General features: G+C 43.0%; 1 protein-coding gene across 3 annotated transcripts in view; it reads right to left on the bottom strand.

Annotated features, from left to right (window-relative positions):
- Positions 1-25,272, bottom strand: part of ARHGAP9 (Rho GTPase activating protein 9) — a 44,921-nt gene that overhangs the window by 2,997 nt on the left and 16,652 nt on the right. For 2 of the 3 annotated variants that reach the window (XM_042455809.1, XM_042455810.1), the window contains exons 2-15: positions 24,352-24,588; positions 19,313-19,519; positions 18,343-18,453; positions 15,706-15,767; positions 14,032-14,113; positions 12,998-13,093; positions 11,958-12,056; positions 10,780-10,891; positions 8,522-8,632; positions 6,676-6,774; positions 6,261-6,338; positions 4,881-4,934; positions 2,794-2,928; positions 1,198-1,303 (exon numbers count right to left, since the gene is read on the bottom strand). In XM_042455809.1, coding sequence (XP_042311743.1) covers positions 1,198-1,303; positions 2,794-2,928; positions 4,881-4,934; positions 6,261-6,338; positions 6,676-6,774; positions 8,522-8,632; positions 10,780-10,891; positions 11,958-12,056; positions 12,998-13,093; positions 14,032-14,113; positions 15,706-15,767; positions 18,343-18,453; positions 19,313-19,519; positions 24,352-24,588 — 1,589 coding nt within the window. The remainder of the gene's footprint in view (positions 1-1,197; positions 1,304-2,793; positions 2,929-4,880; positions 4,935-6,260; positions 6,339-6,675; positions 6,775-8,521; positions 8,633-10,779; positions 10,892-11,957; positions 12,057-12,997; positions 13,094-14,031; positions 14,114-15,705; positions 15,768-18,342; positions 18,454-19,312; positions 19,520-24,351; positions 24,589-25,272) is intronic. The other variant, XM_042455808.1, reaches the window with a different exon arrangement.

Raw genomic sequence — 25,272 nt, 5'->3', positions numbered from 1 at the left:
AGGTGTTTCTTGTTTTAAAGTAAAACAATGCCCTGTATCAGTGGAAATTCTTCATTTTTAATTTTCTAGCAGACAACTAACATAATGCTGTTTCACATGGCCTTTGATCCTTGAAATTGCTCTTGCTCTTTTAATTAGTTAATTTGACATTATTTTAAAGAAGCGTTTGTAGTTAACCTTTAAGTCTTTTTTTTTTAATATTCATGTATTTTAAAAATTGCTTCTAGGGGACCCTGCCAGGCTGAAAGACTAAATATAAACCCTGAAAATAAATACACACAATAAATAAATAATTTAATTGGAAAAAAATATTTTCAGTGGCAGATGAGATCTGACCCTACATGGTGCCCTCTGCCCACACCTGCCTCAGATCAATGAGGATGTCTTTTTCCTTTGCTCAGATGAGAGGAAAGTATTTGATATCTGCTTTCTTAATAATGTGTTATTGTTATCATTATATCTAAAAACATCACACAAAATCATTTTTTAAAAATTTAAACCAGGACAATGGTTGTTGATAGTAACAAACTGCATGTGCCTGCCAGTCCCAGATAACAAGGTAAGAACCAGGACTGTAACTATGGGGGGCAGGGGGGAATGACAACATTGTTGTCCCAGATAAGGATTATGCCCCTCCAATGAAATTTTCCTTCAAATTTGTTCAAATTTCTCAAAGCAATAACTTAAAACTTCAGGGGACAATTTAGAAATATAGTTTAGGCATCCAGAGAAAATGGACAGGCACAGTTATAAATTGTATATTGCAGCCAGCATGGTGTGGTGGTTTGAGTGTTGGATTATGACTCCTGGAGAACAGGGTTCAAATCCCTGCTTGGCCATGAAACCCACTGGTTGGCCTTAGGCAAGTGTCACTCTCTCAGCCTTAGAGGATAGCAATGGCAAACCCCTTCTGAAGAAACTTGCCAAGAAAATCCCATGATAAGGTTGCCATAGGGTCACCATAAGTTAGGATTGACTTGAAGGCATTCAACAGCAACAGCACAGTTTTAAGAGTTTTGTGTGTGAATGATTTTCAATGTCATACACTCTGCAATGTAAGAAATTTGGGAACTGGAAAAAAAAGTTGGGGACAAACACTTACTTGTAGGGATAATGACCTCATTTCCCTCCCCCAGACCTACATCTCTGATAAGAACATGGGTAGAGTTCAGTGGTCAAGAAAAGCTCTTCCCTTACTTGCGAAGATGCTCCAGGATGTAGCGCAGCGTATCTCGGTTTGGTTGTGGGAGACTCTGGATCAGGCCCACCAGCTTTGATACTTTATCCTTGGGGTCAGGCAACTCTACAGGAAAAGCAAGACGTCAACTTTTCAAGTGTGGGGTGAAGTTAAGGCTTGGGGGACACCTTCCATCAGGATCTACAGGAGGTCAGAACTGCTCCAAAGTCAACTTGCAGTTCAGAGCTCATGTTGTAGTAGAACAAACAGGAATTGCAATTCTAGTAGAAAGCACCCTTCTCTGGGGTAGTGCCACCATGGCTATTGATACAGGGATATCTGACACACATACACCCAACCTAATATGTAAGCCAGCCAACCAAACTATCATGATGCTGAAGCTCAGTTTGAAGTGACTGGTGATGTATTGCTGTAATTAATAAAGAAATGGGCAACATCCATGTAATCTAACCACTTCCACCCCCCAACTGCAGAGAAAATCATTTGGACCTCTTCTTTGGGGCCTGCTTACCATTCACAGGTGTGATTTTGGCTTTGCAACCTGGTTTTGATGCTGGGAAATGCACAGAGGCCACCATCTATGCTTTCCTAGCTATGTGTAATGTTGATATTGAGGGGCAAGACTACCTTGAGAATTACTGGTAGTATGTGTGTATTTTACTGATACCTTAGATCTGTGTGTATGTGTGTGAGCACGCGTGCGCGCCTTCAGGTCTTTCAACTTATGGAGACTGTATGAATTTAATAGGATTTTCTTAGGCAGTAGCCCACAAAAAGCCCTACACAAGCAGTTTTTCCATTGTTCAGAATGCACCATGCTGAAAAATTGCAGAAGCAGCTTTTCAGATTGCCCTGGGTGAGATAAAGAGCATATTCCTGTGGGCACTGGTCTAACTGCTGTGGTAGAGCACTTTCAAATGTCCGATAGTTCTTAACATGTCACATCTGCTTAAAATTAGGCATGGATGCTGGCTCCTTTGTATTTATTATCTGCCAGTGCTGTAGGCAAATAGCTAGTGCAGAGGTGAGAAACCTTTGGCCCACTAGATACACTGTACTGCAACTCCCACAGTCTCTTACCTTAGGTCATGGAGGCTGCAGCTTATTGGAATTGTAAGCCAAAACTGCTGACAGGTTGAAGGAGTCTCAACCCTATTGTATAAGATGTTCTGATATGTTTCTATGGAGTGATAAATGATCCATGAAATTACGGTAAGCATTCTATGTATTTGTCTTGGACTCCATAAAATGGGAGAACAGAGACTCAAGATGTGATAGGATATCTTGAGGTTCCCAACCTTTGGTCCACCAGATGATTTGTATTTCCGCTCCCATAATTCCTGGCTGTTGGCCAAGTTGGCTAGGACTTCCGGGAAATGCAGTCCAAAACAAATAGAGGACCAAATGGAGTTAGGAACTACTGCACTAGGAGGATGTGGGAAGCCATTCTTTTTCTACAGAAGATGTACAGGCTAATAGGACATTGTGTGTTGTCTAAGATGAGCCCCACTCCTGAAGACAAGTGGAGGAGTTTGACATTTAGCCCTTCACAGCAGGACCAAACCTGAAGGGCAAGGACTGGGGAATGCACTTACTGACAGAAGCCACAAATTCATCAAAGAGGCTGTATGGCACCAAGGGTTCAGGCAGCTCCCGGAAAAACAGCTTGAGGGCCCCTGTTAGCACATGTACATCATCCCACTGTGGGTCACTCAGCTGCAGCTTTTCCTCTAGGAAGTGAGGAGCAGAAAACAAATTTAGCAAAGGGAATAAAGGAGAATGAGAAGCCACTACACTAGCCAACTAATGCTACAGAAAGGATAGGCAACTCAGTGCCTTCCAAATATTTCAACCTGTAATTCCTTTTATTCCCAACCACTGGACATGCTGACTAGGGCTGATGGGACAGGATGATTTCAGGCTCTCCCCCTGACTGACTATCCTAACATGTATCCCTTTACAAGTGGACTTAAAAAATACACAGCCCAGTTCCATGCACAGGTTTGTTCTGTGCTTTTTAAACTGCAGGGGAAATGAGGGTGATCCCTCTGTGGCTTCCTCTCTTTCCTGGTCTTCTCCCCTGTGCCTCCATCGCCTACTGTCTGGTGAGTTCTGACTGCTGCAACAGGTAGGAAAGAAAGAACATGATGGACTGGAAGGGGGAAACTTAAGCCATCTCTTGCTTTATTCGCTGGGGACTGTTGAGGTACTTCTCCAGGGTGAGGTATGGTCCCCTTCCCTGATCTTGGGAGGGGTGCACTGTTAGTAAATATTGACAGCACCATCCCCCAGGCATAGGTTGGCCAGAGGCAGAAGTGGACAAAAATCCTGACCCTTTCCTCCTTATGTACCAATGGAATTTCAGCAGATGCACAACAAGTCACACCAGTCTCTCTACAACTACAAACATTGCAGGAGCCCTACCTATCCTCATTGGCTACAGGCAATCACAGAGAGAGTTAATCCTTTTAAAGCTCCATTGGTTTCAGTGCAAGAAATCCAGGCCGCAATCCTACAGGGCTTCTGAAATGTGCTTAAGTATTGTTCTGGCAGAAGCTCTTCTGCTGGAACAGCACCTATGTCTCCAGAGGAGCTTCAAGTATGTATAAAGAAAGCTTTATAAGTGTAGAAGGGGGGAATCCAAGCCCTCTTGTTCCCTCCAAAATGCTCCCCAAAAGGAACAGGAATGTGCCAGCCCTGGAACTGATGCAATTAATTTCCATCTCACTGGTTTCAATGAGTGGGATGTATATATTGGGAGGAAAAGATACTCACACTGCAATCCTGCACTAGCTGTATCCAATTAGCAAAGTAACAGCCCCATTGTGGATTTTAAATTCCTCCAACTCCACAAGCTGTCTCTGTCAAGCAATATTTAAGTTCCACACTGGAACCAGTGAAGCTTTTATATGATTAACTCTGGCTAGAATGTGCCCCTGTCATACACCAACTGTGGCAGCAACCCCATGTGGTATCACTTGGAGGCTGCTGTGCCCCCAGACACCCCGTGGTCTGCAAGCAGGTTGGAAAAAGGAGAATCTACAGGGCCCAAGGATGCAAAGTCCAAGGTACAAAGGCAGAAGATGCCATTTAACCTGCCTTTCCAAGGGCAATATATATTTCTATTTATTTCAAAGCAGTCCTTTATGCAGCCTGAAACTGGCTTGCTGAAATGCCTGCTTAAGTTTCCTCCATCTATCTTAGGACAGACAAAGTCCACAGAAATAAAATGAACGCATTGGCCTGTTACAGACTGCCAAAATAAAGCTGCTTTGGGTCTCTTTGGAGGTATGCTATTTAAATGATGCATGGGTCCTAAGAGTCCGGAGGTCGCACCAAAGCCACACTCCATTCCTAAGCACTGGAGTGCAGCTTTGGTGCAGCTTCCGGATTCTTAGGATGCATGCATCATTTAAATAGCATACCTCCAAAGAGACCCGAAGCAGCTTTATTTTGGCAGTCTGTAAAAGGCCATTGAGTTTATTTTGAACTTCCAGCCAAGAAAGGTCCTGTATCTTTCCAAAATGTGCAGGCTGCATTCAGAAGACCAGTTGGCTCAATTACTGTACTAGCTGTCACTTAACTTGCTTGCTTTGCATTCTTGTTCTGTATGACCAGCACAATTACAGAGTCCTTGATTTCACAAAGATAAAGGCAAGAAGGAGCAGCCATTCAAAATTACCTTGGCAACGTTGCTCCGGGAAGACATAGCGCCCATCTGATGTCACTGCTCGCTCTGCAATGAAATATATTCATGATGCCGAATGCCATGAAAAGAACAGGCTCCTCTTAAAAGAGGTTAAAAGACAACCAGTGTGTGCTGTAGTGGTCTGAGCGCTGGACTAAGACTCTAGAGGCCAGGGTTCAAATCCTGGATCAGCCATGGAAACCCCTCAGTAACCTTGGGTGAGTCGTATTCTCTCTGCCTCACAGGGAGGCAAAGGCAAACCCCCTTTAAGTAAATATTTCCAAGAAAACCCTGTGATAAAATTCCCATAAATTGGAAACAACTTGTAGGAACACCTCCACCAGGGATAAGAAAAAAGCAAGCAACAAGCTGCAACTCTCTTATGTCTCTGCAGGGCCCAGAACTTCACAGATCCCTTCATAATTGTCATCCATATTGTACTCACACACATGCAAAACAAAGGGAAACATGCTCCTGGGAATCTCCGGGAAATGCTGTTCTCTTATATAACAAGGCATATGGCCCTGCTTCAGCAAAAAAAGTGTGACCTTTTTGAACATTAAATGACTTTTAAAATACATTAACGCTGCTCCCCCCCTTTCAAAATCCAACATTTTGGCAGTAGTGCAGCTTAGATGTGATGGGAATTGTTGCTTGGACCTGTCCAAGTTGCCCACCCCTGTTTTAAAAAGGGAAATGTAATATTTTCACAGTGGATACCCACAGCATCATTCAGATTTAACAGCTTTCCTTACACTTCTATATATTAGAAAGTTAAACACTGATTCTGCTCTTACTGTTGTCTATAAACACTTTCTTCCGACCTATAATTTATACATATAAATTTTACACATACTAAAGCAGAATGTATATATATTTAACAATTTCACTTTTTTTAAATGTAAAAAGAACAGTTGCAAACTTGCTATAGTGAAGGTGGTGGAATGTGGATTGGTAATGCCATAGCTACTAGCCAAAAGGTAGCTCACCACCTCTGCTTTGTTCTTCAGATTAAACTGAACCATTTGGGGATATGAGGAACAGCATTTTTTCAGCATTCACTCCAAGGTAGAAAAATATATGTTAGTACTGTACATAGTGTAGTAAGAAACCTGAATCCAATTGTTAGTCTGAATTAGAATAGATATATTGATTCAGTGGAACTAAGTGTTCATTACCCAAATTATCATTGATTCAATGGCTCTGTTCTAGTTGGGCCTAATAATTGGATTTCAACCAAGGTGCTTACAAACTGGCCACTGTGCCCTTCACATAGTACATCTCTCTTCAACCAAAGAAAACCATCATGGTGGTAGATGAAATAGTTTTGAGGATCCCCCTTTTCTGGCTCACACAACCGCTGCAAATACTCACCACGATCAACTATGAATCTCAATTTCTGAATAATGGCCAGGTTTCCACTGACCCTGTAGATCCCATCTACATCCAGACCTAAAAGGAAGGAAGAGACTCTGCTGTGAATCCCTTTCAAGGCTATAAAATTGGCAAAGGGGTCACCAAACCAGAGAACCAATACACAGAATGCAATAGATTAGATTAATAGAATGGAATAGAATAGAATAAATGAACAGATCACAGCTCAGGTTATGCTTTAGGTCAGAGGTGGGAAAAGTACAGAACTCCAGATATTGTTGGACTGCAGCCCCCAGCTTTCCTTTGCTGGCTAGGACAGCTGAAAGCTTCAGTTCAACAACATCTGGAGGGCCCCATGATTTCCACACCAGCTTTAGAAAGGAAGAGCTGTGAACACATAGCTAGACACACCTACCTCTCTGTTCCACAGCTTCCACACACTGCTGGACAAAACGTGGGACTGTACCGCCTTCTCGTTGGCATAGGGCTTCTAGCCGGCAGCCAAAGACCTGGTCTGGGGATAAAAAGGGAATTAGCTTAATAGAGATGTATGGTCTGGTTCTGTTGAGAATGTGACTGCACTACTCCTCCCTCCCCTGCACAAGCGGTGTTGTTGATCTGATGATCTGAAGGAGGCTCCCATCTGACATTTCCATAGGGAACTCTCTAGTTCACACCTTCTGAGAGTGTCAGTGTGATGTCCTGCCAGGACTGATTGAATTTCCCCTGCATTTTCTTTCGTGTTGGTTCAGGCCATAGAATATTTTAGTGTAGGAAAGTTCTTTGTATTAGTTGTGGAAGGAACTGTAGGATCTCCTGCATTATTTCCAGGTTTGGTTTGCCCTTTCCCAGCATGCTCTGTTGTAGCTGGAAGCTTTTAGTTTGGAGCAGTCTTTGCTGTGAGAAGGCAGAGAGCTGTCTTTTGGTGGCAAACAGGCCCAGGCAGCCGGAAAGGGCATTTCTTACACGTTAGCCATTTCAGTTACCAGGTTTTAGCCATTTTAGTTACCAATTTAGCCAAATTAGTTACCATCAGCAAGTGAGTAAAGGAATTCAGGAGCTGAAAGACCCTGCACCAGCTCCATTGAGTGAGGAGAGCAAACCAACATCAGACCCAGAAAGGTGACATCCGGAAGATTGCTGAAACTGTAAAGTATCTTTTGTTTAGAGTTGGGGAGGAGAAAACTCTTTATTTTTGTCCTTTGAATTAAATTTCCCCCCTTTTGAACTTTACACTCAGCTTCCGAGCCTTTTTGGGTAAAGAGATTGATCTCACCAGGGTTGCACACCCAAACCTGCCACCACCTTTAGTTGGGTGTGTCTTCACAGTCAGTGAAATATCCATCACATTCCCTATGTCTGTGTGGCTTGAGCTGCATTTTGGAAATGAGATTCGGGGGGGGGGGGCACCAAGGTTTTAAAAATTACTAGCATTGATTGATTAATTGAGTGAGTGTATATCTCACCTATCTCCCAAAGTGGGATCCAAGTTGGCTTACAACAATTTAAAAACAATCCAACAAAAATATTAATTTACAAAAGTTAATAAAGAATTAAATATCAACATGATTAAAAACATGATTAAAACAACTAAAACACTAAAATATGTTTAAAATAGGTTTTTTGTGTGTATGTGTGTATGTATAAGCGCGCGCACACATACACACATAGGGAGATCACGCAATGTAAAAGTGTGTACATTTTTTAAAAATGTATACAGGCATGTTTGGAAAAATCTGTACATTAGAAAAATATGGACAAAAATGCATTTTAAAAAAGGCCTAAAATTAGACACTGACTTCCATGTGGATGGGGGGAAGAGCCCTCCAACCCAATATACAAATGAGAATGGCACAAGAATGGAGAAGTAGGAAATGCAATGAGAATAAAACTGGTGAATTTACTTACTGCCCACCCATCCACCTCCCCAGAGCAGGCTGAGGCTGGATTGAATCAGCCTAGCAATACTGAGCATGTTGCAGCCAACTTGAGTGAGCTACTAGAAACGTATGTGTAAGTTCTGGAACAATGAAGGTGGAATCCAAAACAAGAACCTGCTGCCAAAGCTCTCACAGTGTGGGATCTCTATGTGCAAAGGCAGACTTTTTCAGGGCTCCTCCTAAAGCATGAAGGAAGCCTGCCAGAGGCAATCAGGATGGGTGCTATGGGCAAAATACCCGCTCCATAACACTGCTAATAATCCATCCTCTCCAGAAGCAACCTGAGCTATGATGGCCCTACAGGGATTTGGCTAGTCTCACCTCGGATCAGTCCTTTTTCCTGCAGGCTCCGCAGTGGTGGCCGCTTGGCAATGAACCGTCTCAGCTTGCTCTTGACCCGTTTTTTGTAGGCTCTGTCAGGACTAGCAGGTGCTAAGATAGAAAGGGAGGGGAGGAAGCAAGAAAAGATATTAAAGCAGCTTCAGCTCTTGCACCTGAAGACTCTCTCTCTCTCTGCCACCTATGCCAAGAAGGCAGCAATATGATCTCAGATTCTAATCAGGATCAGGCATAATAAGAAATCTATTAGTGAATAAGAGGAGAGGTCCACTCATGAGTAAGGGGGATGTCTACTCTCAAATAAGGAGGATGTCTATTCACAAGTAAGGGAGAAGTCTAAAATTTGAAACCAATTTTTATTGAAATTAAAATAATACGCTGAATACAAATTCATTAATCAAATAGTTGAATTAAAAAGATACAAAAATGTTCCCCACCTTCAGAGAATAAAGAATTCTTTCTGGCTTTTTTCTCCCTCATCATTTTTTACTTCTACATAAATCTAACTTTTATTTCTATCCATCTAAGCCTCTATTACAGCAAGTCTTTCCTTATATAATCTACTTAAATAACATAACTATTTTGTAAACTATCTTATCCACAATCCAGGGAGCATTTTATCATTAACTGAGTTTTAGTTTTACATTTGCCAATATTATGTGCCCGATAAAAGATAGAACAAATAGCTATTAGGCTGTTTATTAAATTTTAATTCTGTTATCACCAAAACTTTATATTATCAAATTAGTAATTAATAATCATTGAATCCAGAAGTACACTTCTCCACTTTTCAAGTCTCATGTGACTTAGGCCCAGTATATATGGGCGGGAAGCACCATAACCAAGCCAATTCTAGGGTTTGGGAGCACACAGCAACCACACACTCCCGAACCCTAGTGCATGGCAGCAGCAGCGCCATCATGGAAAGGCAAGAATGAAGAGAATGATGACACTTCCTGTCTGCAATGTGCGGACACTGAGCCATAATAATAATAATAATAATAATAATAATAATAATAATAATTTTATATATATTTCCCGCATCTCCCCACGGATCGAGGTGGGATTACAGCCAGTATCAAATCAATGATACATCATAATTACAATCATTTAAAATCAACTCATAAAAATCAACTCATAAAATAACATATTTAAAAAACACACGATTTACAAATACAATTTAAAAAACGTCCTGAGGGAGATATATATTTGGGGTGATTTCCCTTATAAAGGGTCAGAGGGGTATGCTTTCTGGAAGAGATGGGTTTTCAGCCCCTTTTTAAAGGCATCTAGAGTGGAAGTGAGTCGAATCTCTTCTGGGAAATTATTCCAAAGCGTTGGGGCCATAGTTGTAAACACTCTTTGGTGAGGGGCTATTAATCTCATTTTGGGATGTTCGAGTAGGAGCTTCCCAGTTGTTCTGAGAGTGCGGGGCGGATTGTGTAGGGAGAGGCGTTCCCTCAAGTAACTCGGGCCCAAGCCATTTAGGGCTTTAAAGGTGATAACCAACACTTTGTATTGGGCTCGGAAGCTAATTGGCAGCCAGTGTAAAGATTTTAATACCGGTGTAATATGGTCCGATCTAGGTGTCCCCGTGATCAATCTGGCTGCAGCGTTTTGAACTAACTGAAGCTTCCGAACTTGGTACAAAGGTAGCCCCATGTAGAGCGCATTACAGAAATCTAAACGAGAGGTTACCGATGCATGTACTACAGTTTCAAGGTCCTTTCAGTCCAGACAGGGGCGCAATTGGCATATCAGCCGAAGCTGGTATCAAGCACTCCTGATCATCGTATCCACCTGGGATGAGAACTGTAGGGATGAATCCAGGAGTACTCCCAAACTGCGGACTTTGTCCTTTAGGGGAAGTGTGACCCCGTCCAGGACTGGATGGCAAATCTCCCTGCCTGGGCCTGGGGTACCTATCGCGAGTACCTCTGTTTTTTCTGGATTCAGCTTGAGTTTGTTTTCCCTCATCCAGCCCCTGTGTGGACCGGAGGCTACCATGATGGCACAGCATCCGAACATCACAGACAGGAAGTGGCATCATAGTGGCGACCTTTCCTATTTGAAGTGCTGTTAAAAAGAAGCTGCTCTGTGTTGACAGTGCATTGGTGACAGTGCATTGGCGCTGCAGCATGCGGCCACTACAGCACTGACACGGGGCAAAGACAGGTGGCACAGAGCTGCCCGTCTGTCATGCCCCCTAAGTCCTTGAACACAGATAAGAAAAATCTCACCCTTTGGGAGCCCTGGCTCCTCTTCCTCCTCAGCACTGAGGTCTACAAGATCAGCACTGTTTGATCTGGAGAGTGGATAGAAGAGTGGCTCCTCCAAAGGGTTCTCTTCATCCTGCAAATTGGAAAGAAAGCAGGTTAAGCTGGGATGGGCAAGACTGGTGGGACAAAACTGCCAAATGGGCTTAACTTCACTCATTTGGTCAAATTGCAAAATACTCTGTTTCTTCATTAGTTGGGGTGACCAAAGATCTGCCACTGGGATACCATCCTGACCCACACTCTTCCCATTGCTCTTTCAGAGTTTCCAACAATACAACAAGATCCTTGCATTCGTCTTTAATGTCAGCCTTGCTCAGGCCCATTTTTAATTTATGCTGTGAGATGCAGGTTTGGAGAGCAAAATGAGGATAGAGAAGAGACAAAAGTCTCAGGATGCTGAAAAAGATGAGTTTATTATTGCAAGTAGCCCAATGTGTTTAAGCCCGGTAATATTTTACAATCTTCTTTAGGGACAGATAAATGGTAAAAGAAAGAAAAGGGACAATACATAAACAACAAAAATTAAAACACAAAATCGATATTGCAAATTGTAACTTCTCTCCTGTTACAATGCTCGTTGTTTGTGTAGTGTCCCTTTCCTTTCTTTTATCTGTTATTATCTTGGTAGGCTCTTGCTAGATATTTATTTAGTATATTCTGTGCTTTCAGCTTTTCAGAGAGTTTGGATGCAATCCTTCACAACAGCACTATTTCAGAGACATGAGACAAAGGACCTTCTCAAATAGCTACTCCAATGTTCTAGAACTCCCTTCCTAAGGAGGCTAAGCTGACCCCCTACTTGTCTTTCTTCAGGTGACAGGGAAATACTGATATATTTTCGTGCTTCAGGGACTTCCTTTTTTTTAAAAAAAAAACTTTTTTTTTATAGAAAGGACTTTTAATATTGTCTTGAAAGGTTTTTTTATGGAGTTATACATTTTTAATTGACAGTTTAACTACAAGTTTGTAAGAATCTTTTCTATGATTTTATCTGTATCATTTTGTCTTAGTTTGCAAGCCACCTTGAGACCTGATTCTGAAAAAGGGGCAGGATATAAAGTGCATAAATAAAAATGTATGTTTTTAAGAAGAGTCACAGGAATTGAGGTTGGTTAAGTTTCTTGGTGTACGTCACTCACCAGCCTGCGGATGACCCCTTTGATAGCTTGGTACCACTCTTGGCTGACAGCCTCACTGTCTGACTGCAAGAGATACTCATTGCCAGTCACGGTGCGGAACTGAGGAGAAGAGAAGAGGACTTATAGGATTTGTCAACAGTTCCATATAACTCATTGTCCTATTTTTTTTTAGTACATATCAGCTACTGTCACACAAAACATTAAGTCAGGAATCCTGGCTTAACAAATCACAATGTGATGAACTCATCCCATTTATTACTGCTTCACTTATTTTTCACTAGTCAGTGAACAAATCAGGATTTGAATTCAACTACAAACTATGATATAAACCCCGCTTATGATCCCAGCTTGTTTGGCAGCATTATACTATAATCCTTAGTTGATACATAATGCAGAGGCAACTCTTGTGATGAAGTAATGAAAGTAATGAAGTGGGAGTGAACAAACAGTACGTACATACCAGCATTACATCACATTCACACTGTGCGTTATTAGGTCAGGATTCCAGGTTTAGCATTCTGTGCAAATGTGGCTATTATCTTACAGTACAAGGGCAAGGAGTATGAAAAGTACATTCGGCCCTCCATATCCATAGATTCAACTATCCACGGCTTGAAAATATTCAAAGTGCATAGAGTGTCCTCTCTTTCTATCCTAGACCACAGACAGGTCATCAAGCATCAGGTCTGGCTGCATCTACACTGCAGAATTAATGCAGTTTGACACCACTTAAACTGCCATGGCTCCATACTATGGAATTCTGTGATTCATAGTTTTGTCAGATATTTTCCGTTTTCTGTCAGAGAGCTATGGTACCACAACAAATGACAAATCCTCAGATTCGATAGGATGGAGCCATGACAGTTAAAGTTGTGTCTAACTTCCTTAATTCCACAGTATGGCAGCAGCCTCTGTGTCCTTATGTAGGACTAACAGACAAACCGGGGCAGAGGTGGTTTAAACAAAAAACCTTAATCTGACCCCATGTGTCTTAGGTCAAACTTGGCTAGATTCTATTCCCTGAATATTTACATACGTACATGGATAACATTCCTCTTGCTGGACAAGTCTCTGGCCCAGTCAATTCGAGCACCACGTAAATCCACACTGCTTTCTGGTCGGCTACCAGATGGAGTCTGCAGGAATGAAGAGAGCAGGAATTAGGACATCTCAAGATGCTGTCTGTCAAGCTTGCTCTGCTCCAGAGTTTGCTGGGAAAGGACAAGTGTGTCCTGTGCAATGTGAACATGCAAAAACTAGCTATGGGTGAGGCTGAAGCCAGTTGGGGGTAGAAGTGCCAAAGCCAAGTATATATAAATAAAAACTAATAAGTGTGTCACTAGTGGGTGCAATGATGTGGACCACACGAGCTGACACCACTGATCCCCAAACATCTGACTTTGACAGAAATGGGTTGTGCCTTTGCCTGCATCCCTTTAAATGCTGAAGAGAGGGTGTGAGTGGGATGAGGCTCAGTGGGAAAAGAAAGGAGAGGCCCCAGGTTTTTAAAAATATATATTTTTTAAATTTTTAATAAAAAATAATTTAAAAAATTAAAAACTGTTTATTCTTTTTAAGTTTTCTTTTACAACATCACATCTTACAATTTTCACTCTAACTACATGAAACAATGTACATACAAATACCTTTTAGGCTGTGTGTGTGATACTGTAATTTAAAGGTATACTTTTAATATTGCTAGTTGTTTATGTCACAACCATTGCCATTCAGTAGTATATGAGAATTACAATTTATGAGTAACATTAGTACAAAAGACATTACTGAGGATTCTATACGTTGTAGTATGGAAGGAGGTCAAAGGGTGAATGATACCATGAGTTACACACTGGGTGATACCAACCCTAGCCACAGCCAAAAATGTATAAAGCCACTGCTTCTCTTTTTCTCTTTGCCATCCCCTCCTTCCCCCTCTATCCATAACCCACTTCACCGAGTGGCCTGATTGGGGAATTAAAGGCCACTGATGTCAGAGATCACATCTGAAATTAGACTGGCCTTTCTTGCAAGGGCTATAGCCCGCCCATCCCATATTACCTTCTGCGACTCCACTCACCCATGCAGCTGCTACTTTGGGATCCTTGTAGAACATGAGGCTGTTCCCAGCCAACACCAGCCATGAGGATGCCCAGCACTTTCTGGTGGGTTGCAGGCAGGATGTCATAAGAGAAACAAGATGAGAATCCATGATGATAAAACTGCTGACATATATATTCAGTACTCCCCTCCCACACATATGTTGAGACAGATGCTTCCACATTCAGTCATGCTACACGAGTAAACATCCATTCATCAGAATAAGCACTGTACTGATATAGATTACCAGACCTCATCCTTTGAGTGACAAAAGACAAAAGGAGCCTTTTGTCATTAACCTCTACTGGAACTGAACATGGTGGTTAATGGGCATATTTTCTGCATTTTCTCAGGGGTCAGATCAAAGTGAGACACAGGATGCTTCCAGCTAATGTAGGGAGAGAATATTTAGCTCTCCAAATGCTGCTGGACTTCAATTCCCATTGGCTCTGGTATGCATGACACAGTCAGTAATGATGAGAGTTGCAACCCAGCAACATCTGTGAGGAGCCAAAGGTTCCAAACCTTGAGATAAGTTCAGCCGCTGTCCTATGCAATTGCCTTGCTGAATTTATGGAATTTTACAGAAGGTCCAGATAGCCCTTTTCTGTATTCCCACTGCTTCTCCCATCTTTTTTTCTTTCTTTCAACAAAACATCAGTTACAGAGGGAAAGAATATCTGCAAAGCAATTCTGAACTGGAAGTATCTGTCTAGAACTGTCTCCAGAATTATCTATAAACTACTATATATACTCATGTATAGGTCTAGAAATTTTAGTCAAAAAATTGACCCCCAAAACCTGAGTTGACTTATCCACACGTCAATGCAAATACAGTACTTTAACTCTTTTTTTTTTTTAAAGGAACCATCCTCTGGTGAAAGGCAAGAGTGTAATCTGTCCTGGAAGCACTTACACACACATCCAGCTATTAGTGTGAGCACAGTTATGCCTGCTGGAATTTTGTAAGTTCTTTAGCATCATTTTACTTTCCTTTAACCTTCAGATCCTTTGCTACATGCCTCTAAATTTTACCCTCATGAACCTTATGCATGGTTCATATCACAATCTATAATTCTGGCCCAAAACCTGCCCTCAATTTATACATGAAATCAATTTATAGTCGAGTATATATGGTACCCATAATCCCAGAATCTGGGCAGAAGGGAAGGATAGCGAATTTCCCCCATATCCATGCTAGTCTCCTTATAAACATCTTGCTAAAGATACTGAGTCACAATTCAGACACATACATGGGACCAGACATGTGTATCTGCTTTAGAGCAGATTATGTAGCAGCTTCAAACTCCACATGTGCCATTCTGCTGGGTTTGACTCCCCTTCTCTTGTGGAGGGAACACAAGCTCAGCTCTGCTTTATTACAGCCCCCGCCCCATCTGTGACGGCAGCTGAAAAAGGCCCATTATCCACCAGCAGCCCCTCCTAGCCCCTTTGTCTATTCATGGCCAGGACATTACTTGTCAAAATCCCTTCAGCTGTGAAATGCTACACAGTCGAAGCTGAGGAGCCAGCCAGGTTATTGCAAGGGATAGACAAGCATTCTTGGATTCCACCAAAAGAGAGGGAGAACAAGGACCCCCTCTCCAAGGGCAGTGTCTGCCCTCTCCTCACCACTGGAATGCCAGCTGGGTACCTGAGTTTCCGTCCTCCTTCTGCAATCTTGGTTTTGTTCAGCTGTCCAGATTTCTCCACCACCTGCAGCAAAGAAGCTATGTTAGACAATATCCTCAATTAGTCTTCTAATCTTTCCTAAACTGCACTCTACTTCTTCCCACAGTTCTTGCTCACCACAGCTCATTATTCTCCGCAGATTCTTGGTCTAAGCAATGCACCATCCCCAAGGTGACCAGATGTCATAACCACAAAGGAGGACAAGAAATGTAGGACTTTCAAGGAAAATATAGGACATTACAAAATAAAAGTTATAAACACTAATATGAATTCGTGTTTCTTAGCAATGCTCAAAATGGAGGACATGTTGAAATTCCTCCTGGACAGGAGGTTGAAACGTAGGACATGCCCTGGAAAAAGAGGACATCTGGTCACCCTGCTCATCCCTAAATGAGACCTGGCCCACTAGAAAGAGAGCCATCATGAAGAGATGCTGCTAACAGTAGCTTGGGAAGAAATATAAATTCTCAAAGGAGTTGGGGAAAGAAACAGAAGAAGCAATAGCAAGTAGCAAAAGCAAGTACAGTACACACACTATTTGTAAGTTTCCATACATCTGAACAAGAAGACTCAAGTCTATGAAAGCATATGTTTCCAGCTTCTTTCAGTTAGTCTCAAAGGTGCTACAAGATTCCTTTGCATTGGTAATTTATAGGGACAAGCCTGGGTAGTCTGGGAAGAACACCCTTGAAGGAGGGGACACACATTCTAGTCTATGTGACATGGTTGAGATCTCTATGGCCCTGTCTGCACAGGCCAAATCCCCATTCTCCACATGGGAGACCAGATGACACACACACCCAACAATAGCTCTGGTGCAAACAGACCAGATAATGTCCAGCATGTTGAGCACCAGAACTGGCCAATGCCTCCCTTAAAATGAATTATAAAAAACATGATTTTTATTCCAGCTCTTCTGGCAAGATCCAGAACCCTCCATTCCAAGATCGGGCAGCTATTTGAAAGACATCCCACTGAGTTGCCTGACACATCTGTTGCTGCCATACTCACTCACTGTAAGATCAGATCAAGGCACCCAGCTCATGCAATCGTCATTGGGCACCTCATTCTGACTTCAAAGTGAAGCAACCCATGGTGATTGTGGATATGTTGGGCGGCTCAGTGAGACCCATTTCAAACAGCTGCTGCATGTCGTATTGGTAGGTCCAGGTAATGAGGTAACGTCAGGCAGCTCCAGGGCCAGGATACTCTAGTTGCCCTCCAGAGTATCCGGCCAATGCAGATATGTGCCCCACTTCTTCCCAAAGAATGCATTCTGAAACCCATTAGCCCTTTTGACCACTTATTCCCCAACCTCACAATTGGCAACACCAGTGCTTCAGTAGGTGGGTCCAGGGGGTGCAGCCTGCACCATGTGACACCCCAGAAAAGAGGTGATACTGGGTTGGCCCAGTCTATCTAGATGCCGCTGCCTCGTTCTCTTCATAAGGAGAATGAATGCTCCATTGGCACGGAAGAAGCCGAGCACCCCGCCACCTTGGTGCTGCTGCCTCATTCTCCTCATCAAGAGAATGAGTGCATCACCTCCAGAAACCTCTCCCCCAGGAAGTCTCCACACACACACTGGGTGACACCAGGAGTGGGAGATGCCACTGGGGAACACATGGTTCTTCATTTTCTTTGCCATGCATCCTCCATTCCACCATAGCCCTCTACCTGGGCAGCAGTCAGTATGTCAATCAGGTCAGACAGATGGGATATCGAAGTCCTACCCCCCAAGCTAAGGAACCTCCTGCTTGAAATGGTACAGCTGAGTTTTGGGCCATGTGCAAGGGACAAGAGTTTGTTCCACCAGATTCTTTCAGGGAATAGGGACAAGGAGACCCCACCAAGCAATGGGCGGGAGGGAGATTATTTCTTTAACGACAACTTCATCCAGGATTTCATTCAAGATGGTGTACATGGTTGGCCCGTAATTGCCATTCTTTTACAATTACGACACCACTATGGTACAGCCAGCATGGCACAGTGGGTGTCAATGTAGGACTATGACTCTGGAGAGCAGGGTTAGATTCCTAGCTCATCCATGAAACCCACTGGGTGACCTTGGGCAAGTCGCATGCTGTCAACTTCAGGGGGAAGACAATGGCAAACTTCCTTTGAACAAATAGTGCCAAGAAAGCCCCATGATAGGTTCACCTTAGGGTCACTATAAGTCAGAAACAACTTGAAGGCAAACAACAGCAGCAGCAACAACAACAACAACCCTATGAGGTACTTAGGATCATAGAAAACTTTAAACTGAGTTAAACTTTAAACTGAGAATCGTAGAAAATTAGTTTAAACAAGTTTGCTCCATGAGCACCACAGGCTAAATGGTGATATCCCTGGCATTAGCTCTCTTAGTAATATGACTTAGTCATATCGGTCCCTGATCCTAGATTTCTTCAATCTTGGCCCTAGAAAATCCTTTACTACCTTCCTGGCCTCACTCTTCCTCCAGTTTTTCTCCCTCAATTCAGCATCATCCAGAATTTACTGGATTACAATTCCCATCATTCCCCGTCTGTCTAGCCAGAGGCAAGGGGTAAAGTCCAGCACATCTAACCACTGCTCCTCTCCAGTGGCTGTGACTTACATGCAGGAGATCAGGGCTGTGTGAAGGGGAACCATTGGCAGGTGTGGACTCTGGGCATTCCCCTAGCCAGGCCTCACAACTGTGTTGGGAAAGGTTCCTGCGATGATTTCCCTGTAAAGAGAGAAGGGGAGAGAGAGAAATGAAGAGGGTTTCCCATCTACTTTGTGTGTCCAATCACTTCCTAGAATCATTGTCCTCCATTCCACACATCCTGTACAACACTCTCCCTCATCATACATACACAACAGTGACATCACTAGGAGGTGCTGGGGGTTCGGACTGCACCAGATGACACCCTAAGGGAAGGGTGACACTACTGCTCCTCAAACATCTGCCTTTGCGTAGAAACAAGCTGTGGTATTCGCCTGCATCCCTTTAAAGTGCTGGAGAAATTGTACAAATGGGTTGAGGCTTAGTGTGAGGAGAAAGGAAAGGCCCCAGCTTTTACATTTATTTTTTTAAAAAAATAAAAATAAAATATTTTCTTTAAAGCATCACATTTTACCAAATTTTCTTTAAAACATCATATTTTACCAAACGAAACTATGTATAAGTATAGTAAATGCATTTATGCCATGCATGTGATATTGTAATTTAAAGGTATAATTTTAATTTTGCTAGTTGTTTGTGTCACAACTACTACCATTGCATTCAGTATTATACAGGAATTACCATTAATGGGTAACATTAGTACAAAAAAAATTATTAAAGATTCTGTGTGGGGTAGGATAGGGGGAGGGGAAAGGGGGGGGGGGGGGTGACACCATGAATTACTACACCAGGTGACATCAACCCTAGTGACGCCACTGCACACACACCTAATTCTGCTCCAGGCACACAATATAACAACACAAGCCTGGTCCTCTCTGTGACATATTCAGCGAAAGTATCTCCTTCCTCCCCTTCTAGGCAGGAAGACTTGGAGGACCCTGTGCTACTTCCCCCTGCCAGCACCCCTGCTCTGACTTACCTTGGGCCCTCGGGTCTCTGGCAGCACCATGGATTTGGTGTAGCCCAGCTTCTTCTCTCTGGCCCTGGAGAGTCCCAGAGAAACTGGCTGTGGCTGCTGCGGCTGCTCCCCTGCCTTCCCTTCGTCTTCTGCTTTATCCAACAGTTCATCAAGAGCAGACTCCTCTCCTGGGGCTGAAAGGCCCTGGCCCTCTGGCTGTAAAAAGGTCTGATGAAACAGAAGCACACAAATTGGCAGAGTGGAAGGAAGAGGAGACAAGGGAAGGCAAAAGACAAGAGATTCTATCTAGAAAACAGGACCATTGACAGGCTTTCATAAGAAAGGCTGCCCTTCCCTTCACCTCTCCCAGCTCTAAAATGAACTGATTCCTGGAGTGTTAATCCACAGCCCTCTAGCCACAATTTCTTTCAACCCTCTGCCCCCACCTCCCACAGCCCTCTGTCCTTCCAACCCACAGCTTTTCTACACCCTCACGGCTGTGGGTACATGAACAAGACCTTCAGGCACAAGCTCTTTTCCTAGGAATTGGGAAGGATGCACGTGGCAATGGGGCCGGGTAGAGAAAAAACGAGCTTGTATATTAATCAGCCGGCTGGCTCCTTCTTCGCCTCGCTCTGCTAGGACACATAGTTCGTTAGAGTAATTACGGCTGAATTTCACAGGCACCTGGCGGGCAGCCCAAGCGGTTCAGCTTGACCTAAGGTGCCAGGGAGCGATGGGCTTTGGAAGCGGCCTCTGGGAAAGGAAGGAGGGAGGGAGCTGGCAGGAGGCTGCCAACAAGGATCTCTTGTGGGTGAGCTGGGCCTGGAGTGAAACCCCCAAGGAATGAACCTGTGCTCTCACAACCAAGAAAGTCCCTGAATTGCCTTATATAACATACACACAAAAAGGAGGGATATGTGGCTTTACACAAGCACAGAAATGTACTGCAGAGCCTAGAAACATGACTTTTGGGGGATACAGTTCCCTGAGACCCCAGTCATCATAACCACATGCCAAATATGTGCATATGCTTTTGGTTGGCTTAACAAATGCAGTACAGAATTTGGAATGCATATAGGTTTGCATTCATAACAGGTACAGGCATGTGCCAAAATGCATATGTGCCCATGCAACTACTAGATGTAATGGCATCCTCACCCCTGCTGTCACCTGGAATGGGGGGGGGCTTGCTCGGGAGGGCGGAAGTGGCCAAAATGGTGCATTCGGCCCTCTCTTTAGTGCCACAGCAAAGCTGGGAGGGATGCAGCAACAGAAGGGCTCAACTAGGTGTCACCCCTCTTCTAGAGTGTCACCTGGTGCACTCCGCACCCCTCACACCCACTTGTGATGCCACTGCTAGATGGTGGCATCCCTCCCACCATCACTACTAGGGTGGAAAGAGAAAGACATGACCAGCTCACACAGTGAACATCAGTGATTCTAGGTATCTCTGAGCCATGTGCAAAACTCCAGCCAGTGGTGTCACTAGGGGATGCGGACCACATCAGGTGATACTTTAAGAGGGGTGACACCACTGCTCCTCAAACATTATGTTTTGGCAGGAACGGGCTGTGGCATTTGCCTGCTTCCCTTAAAAATGCTTTAAGAGGTAGTGTGCGTGGGCTTAATCTCAGTGGGAGGAGAAAGGAGGGGCCTCAAGGTTTTTTAAAAATAAGAAAACTTCAAATTTAATTTTTAAAAAATTAAAGAAATATGTTTACAATTTTCGTTAAAAATGTCACATTTTACCATACCTTTACTTTAAATTCATGAAACTATGTATATGTAAATACATTTAGGTTGTGCATACAATATTGTAATTTAAAGGCCTAATTTTAATTTTGCTGGTTGTTTATGTCACAGCCATTGCCATTACGTTCAGTGATATATGGGAATTGTGATTTACAAGTAACATCAGTGCAAAAAACATTACTATGGCTTCTGTATGATGTGGTATGGGAGAAGGTCAATGCGGGGGGTGACACCATGAGTGACGCCAACCCTAGTGACACCACTGACTTCAGCCTCTATTTCCTACAACGTTTCTGTTATCGCTCTCAGAAACATGATCTTTTCTTTCTCAATTTTTGATACCTACAAGAACAGTGGTCAGTTATTATTATTATTATTATTATAGTTTATTTTATAGCGCTGTAAATGTACACATTTACAGTTATTGGTAGTGACCCCTGGCAATGAGGCACTATAGCAATATGGGGCTATCACTTCAGTTGAGAGAGAAAGATGCTAGGCTACTATACTCTCTCCCACAGAGGACAGCCATGGCAAAGATGCTGCACCTGCTCAGAGGCTCCTGGGGGCCAGGGTACATTATAGGTTGAATGTACAACTAAGCCACTGCCACCAGCTGCTCTGCGTCAAAAAATAAAAACCAAGCACCATCAGTAATTTGCATTTGTAAAGCTGCGTCTATCCCCAGGAATAGAAAATCAAAGAAGCAGCCATAATTTTGCGTTTTCTGTTTAAATAACCACGCTCAGGGAGTCTCTCCTGGAATAAATAATTCAGGAAGGCTCACACAGATTAAAAATGGTCATTTCCCACATTATACGCTACATCACCCACATGAAGGACACCAACACACCTTATCTCCCCATCTTCAGCTCCACACCAAATGTGGTGATAGGGATACAATGCATTCCCCCCATGCACTTGTGACACTGCTTACTCTCTCTAGACCAGGCACTGCAGGCCGGTGGCTTGAATGGTTTTTTAATTGCTTTATTTATTAGTTTTATGGACTGTAATATCACACAACATACATAATACATCCTTACTAACTATTACCATTATTCCAGCACATCCTTTTCAAACCCCCTCTCTCCTCCCTCTTCAATGTCTATATCCAAATAATTTAGTATCCAGTACCTATAACGTGGAAAAAATTATTAATAGTTTTCCTAACTTCATTGAATCCCTTTTCAGCTTTAACTTTCTTGATCCAGCAACCACACTTGTCACACCAGATTATTTTCTTTATTTGACCCTGGTGGCTTGAAGTCAGTGGAATTGCTAGGCTTATCCAGGTGATTTTTAAATTGTGAATTTAGATGATGAATTTTAAATGTGGATTGTTTTCAAATGCGTATGTCTTATTTGTCCTTTTAAACTGTGGCGTGTTTTAATTAATGTGTTTTTAATTGATGTTGTGCATGGTTGATTTGTTGGTGTTCCCACCTTGAGGCAGGAAAGAAATAATAGTAATAATAATAATAATAATAATAATAATAAATTGTGAAATCTGCTCTGGCTTTTAGTCCAAACTTTAAATTAGCTATCCAAGCCTTGTTCCCAAAATAGATTCAGCACTCTGGGTAGCTCCCTTACAGATCAAACTACAACATGGAATAGATTAAACTCTATGGATAAACCCCTTAGTATTTGGACAAAAACTAGCTCACTGCCCCTGGAGTAAGCCGCCTCCATTAAAGCCAAGGGTGTGCAGTTGTGGCCCTCTTGATGTTTTTTTTATCTTATATCTCCCATCAGCCTGAACTAGAATAGCCAATGGAGGGGATTATGAAAGTGAAGCCCCAAAACACCTGGAGGGTGATAAAGCGGAATACTAGTACAGATTGAGTGCTCCTTACCTAAAACGTTTGGGACCAGAAATGTTTTGGATTTCAGATTTGGGGGGGGGGGGGAATTTTGGAATATTTACATATACAGTGCGCCCTTGCCTTATGTGGGAGATCCGTTCTGGACCCCCAACCAATGTAAGGCAAATACAGTACTGAATATGCTCAAGCCCCGTTGAAACAATGGGGCTCGTGCACACGGCATAGTATGGCACGAGTGCCCATGGGCATGCACACAATTGCCAGTTCCGTTATGCAGTTTTGGTAATTGATAAATTCAATATTAGTGTTTTATTGATTGTATTAGTATTTGTATTACTTGTATTATCTTGTATTATTTTATTGTTGTTATCCCGCCTTGATCTTCGGAGAGGCGGGAAATATAAATAAACTATTATTATTATTATTTCAGCCTAATCTGAAAGCCGTGTGTAGTGGGCCCACATATGACAAATGAGCAGGAGTGCCACAGTCTTTCCCTCCAAGCATTGTTTTAATGCTTTAAAAGCTTCAGATTTTGGAGCATTTCAGATAAGGTTTACTGAACCTGTATTATAATTTTGCAGTGCGAATGGACCCCTCATTTAGGCAATGGATAATCCTGATCTCCAAAGAGTGAGCTCATTCTTTGTGTGGACCCTTTTCTAGCCAAAAAAAGCACCATCCATGCACAAACATTTTTAAATGTTTTTATCTTGTGAGCCGCCTTGGGTCCCTTTGTAGGAGAAAGGTGGCATAGAAATGAAATAAATAAACAAACAAACAAATAAAGGGAGACTGAGCGGGACCTGATAGTTTGGCAGAAGAACCAAAAAAAGAAAAACTTTAAGAAGGGAAAAAATGATAAGGAAGGGAAATAATAAAATATAGCCCAGTGAAGACTGACTATATCCAATGGTCATATGGGTTTAGTCTCCCTTATCTGGACTTTTAACATCCAAAATATTCAGATTATGGGTATGATGTATATGAAACATAAGTGATTTTTGTGTTTAGATGGGTCCCACCTCCAATATATCTCATTATTCATGTATATCCAAATACAGGTATTCCAACTTCCAAAAAATTCTGAAATCCAAAACACTTCTCATCCAAAGCATTCCAGATAAGAGAAACACGACCTATACTAAGTGCTGGGTAGGAAAGAAGAATGATAAATTAAAGAAATAAATGTATCAGAGAAAAGGGAATGCCTGGTTGGAACCCCAAACAGCAGCAATCCACACAGCAACATTGTGTTGCAGACCCCCAAACATTTAACTTGACCATTGTGTTCTGCCTGCTCATGCCTTCATATTAATGACAGCCAGGGTGATGACCAGCTAGAGATGACAGGCCTATAGCCTCCCTCTTTGCCACTCCCTGTTGCAGGAAATGTTTGATGTGACCAGAAGAAAGAACTGCAAGACTTTCATATGATGATTAGCACCCATGCTCCAAACCAGTACTTCACCTCACCCTCTCTTGTGTCCTCCGTGGCGGCTTCCATGACTTCTCGCCCGTAGCTGGCTTGTAGAAGTAACTGCGTAGGGAGCTGGAATCTATGTGTTGTTCCCAGGATTCGAGTACCTGCAGCGGGGGGCTGCAAGGGCTGGGGGGCATCACTGTTAGTTGTTTCATCTCCTCCAGATTGCAGTAAAGGGGAGACGTATCCCTAATGGGACCAGGGGGAGGGAGGTGCGTATCACCCAACATCTGTCAGAAGAAAACAGGTAGACTCGGTTTTACCTTACAAATGTGCAGCCCCTTCTCATCATGGTAAAGTGCTTGGAAATGTTACTTTGGGGGAGGGAAGGTATAACTCCCAGAATCTCTTGGTTGAGGGGAATCTGAGAAATGCAATCCAAGGAGTCAACTGTGTCATAGTGACCTCAGCAGAGGAGAATGGATACCTATTCTTCCAAATAATGTAAACATTTCCCACTCTTCTAGATCACTAGAAATGGCCTGAGCCAAGGTGGGTCACATCTGTGGCACCAGAACACTTTCTTTCTTTCTTTTGGACTGAGCATACACTACCCAACTGTAGCAGCAGTGGGATCACTAGGGAGTGCGAGGTATGTGGCCTACATGGAGTGACACCCCAGAAGAGGGGTCATCCTCCATCCTCTGTAGGGTGACATGGGGCAAGTAAACCCCTCATGACTTTGACGCAACAGTGGCAATCTTCTCAGGAGGAGGCTTCCACTACCGCAGGGAAGGAGAAGACCAAGGGCACTTCTCCTGGCTTTGCCATGGTAGCAGAAGTCCCCTCAGGAGGAGGCCTCTGCCACTGAGGCAAAGGAGAAGGGATGAGTGTGCCCTTTTGGCAATGGTCACCCCCTGGCATCCCCCCTCAAACACCGGGGGACACCAAGGGTGGGGAAGCCACTGTGTAGC

The sequence above is a fragment of the Sceloporus undulatus genome, chromosome 2 (assembly GCF_019175285.1).
Source record: "Sceloporus undulatus isolate JIND9_A2432 ecotype Alabama chromosome 2, SceUnd_v1.1, whole genome shotgun sequence".
In the NCBI taxonomy this organism is placed as follows: Eukaryota; Metazoa; Chordata; class Lepidosauria; order Squamata; family Phrynosomatidae; genus Sceloporus; species Sceloporus undulatus.
This window is presented reverse-complemented; position numbering and strand designations above follow the sequence as displayed.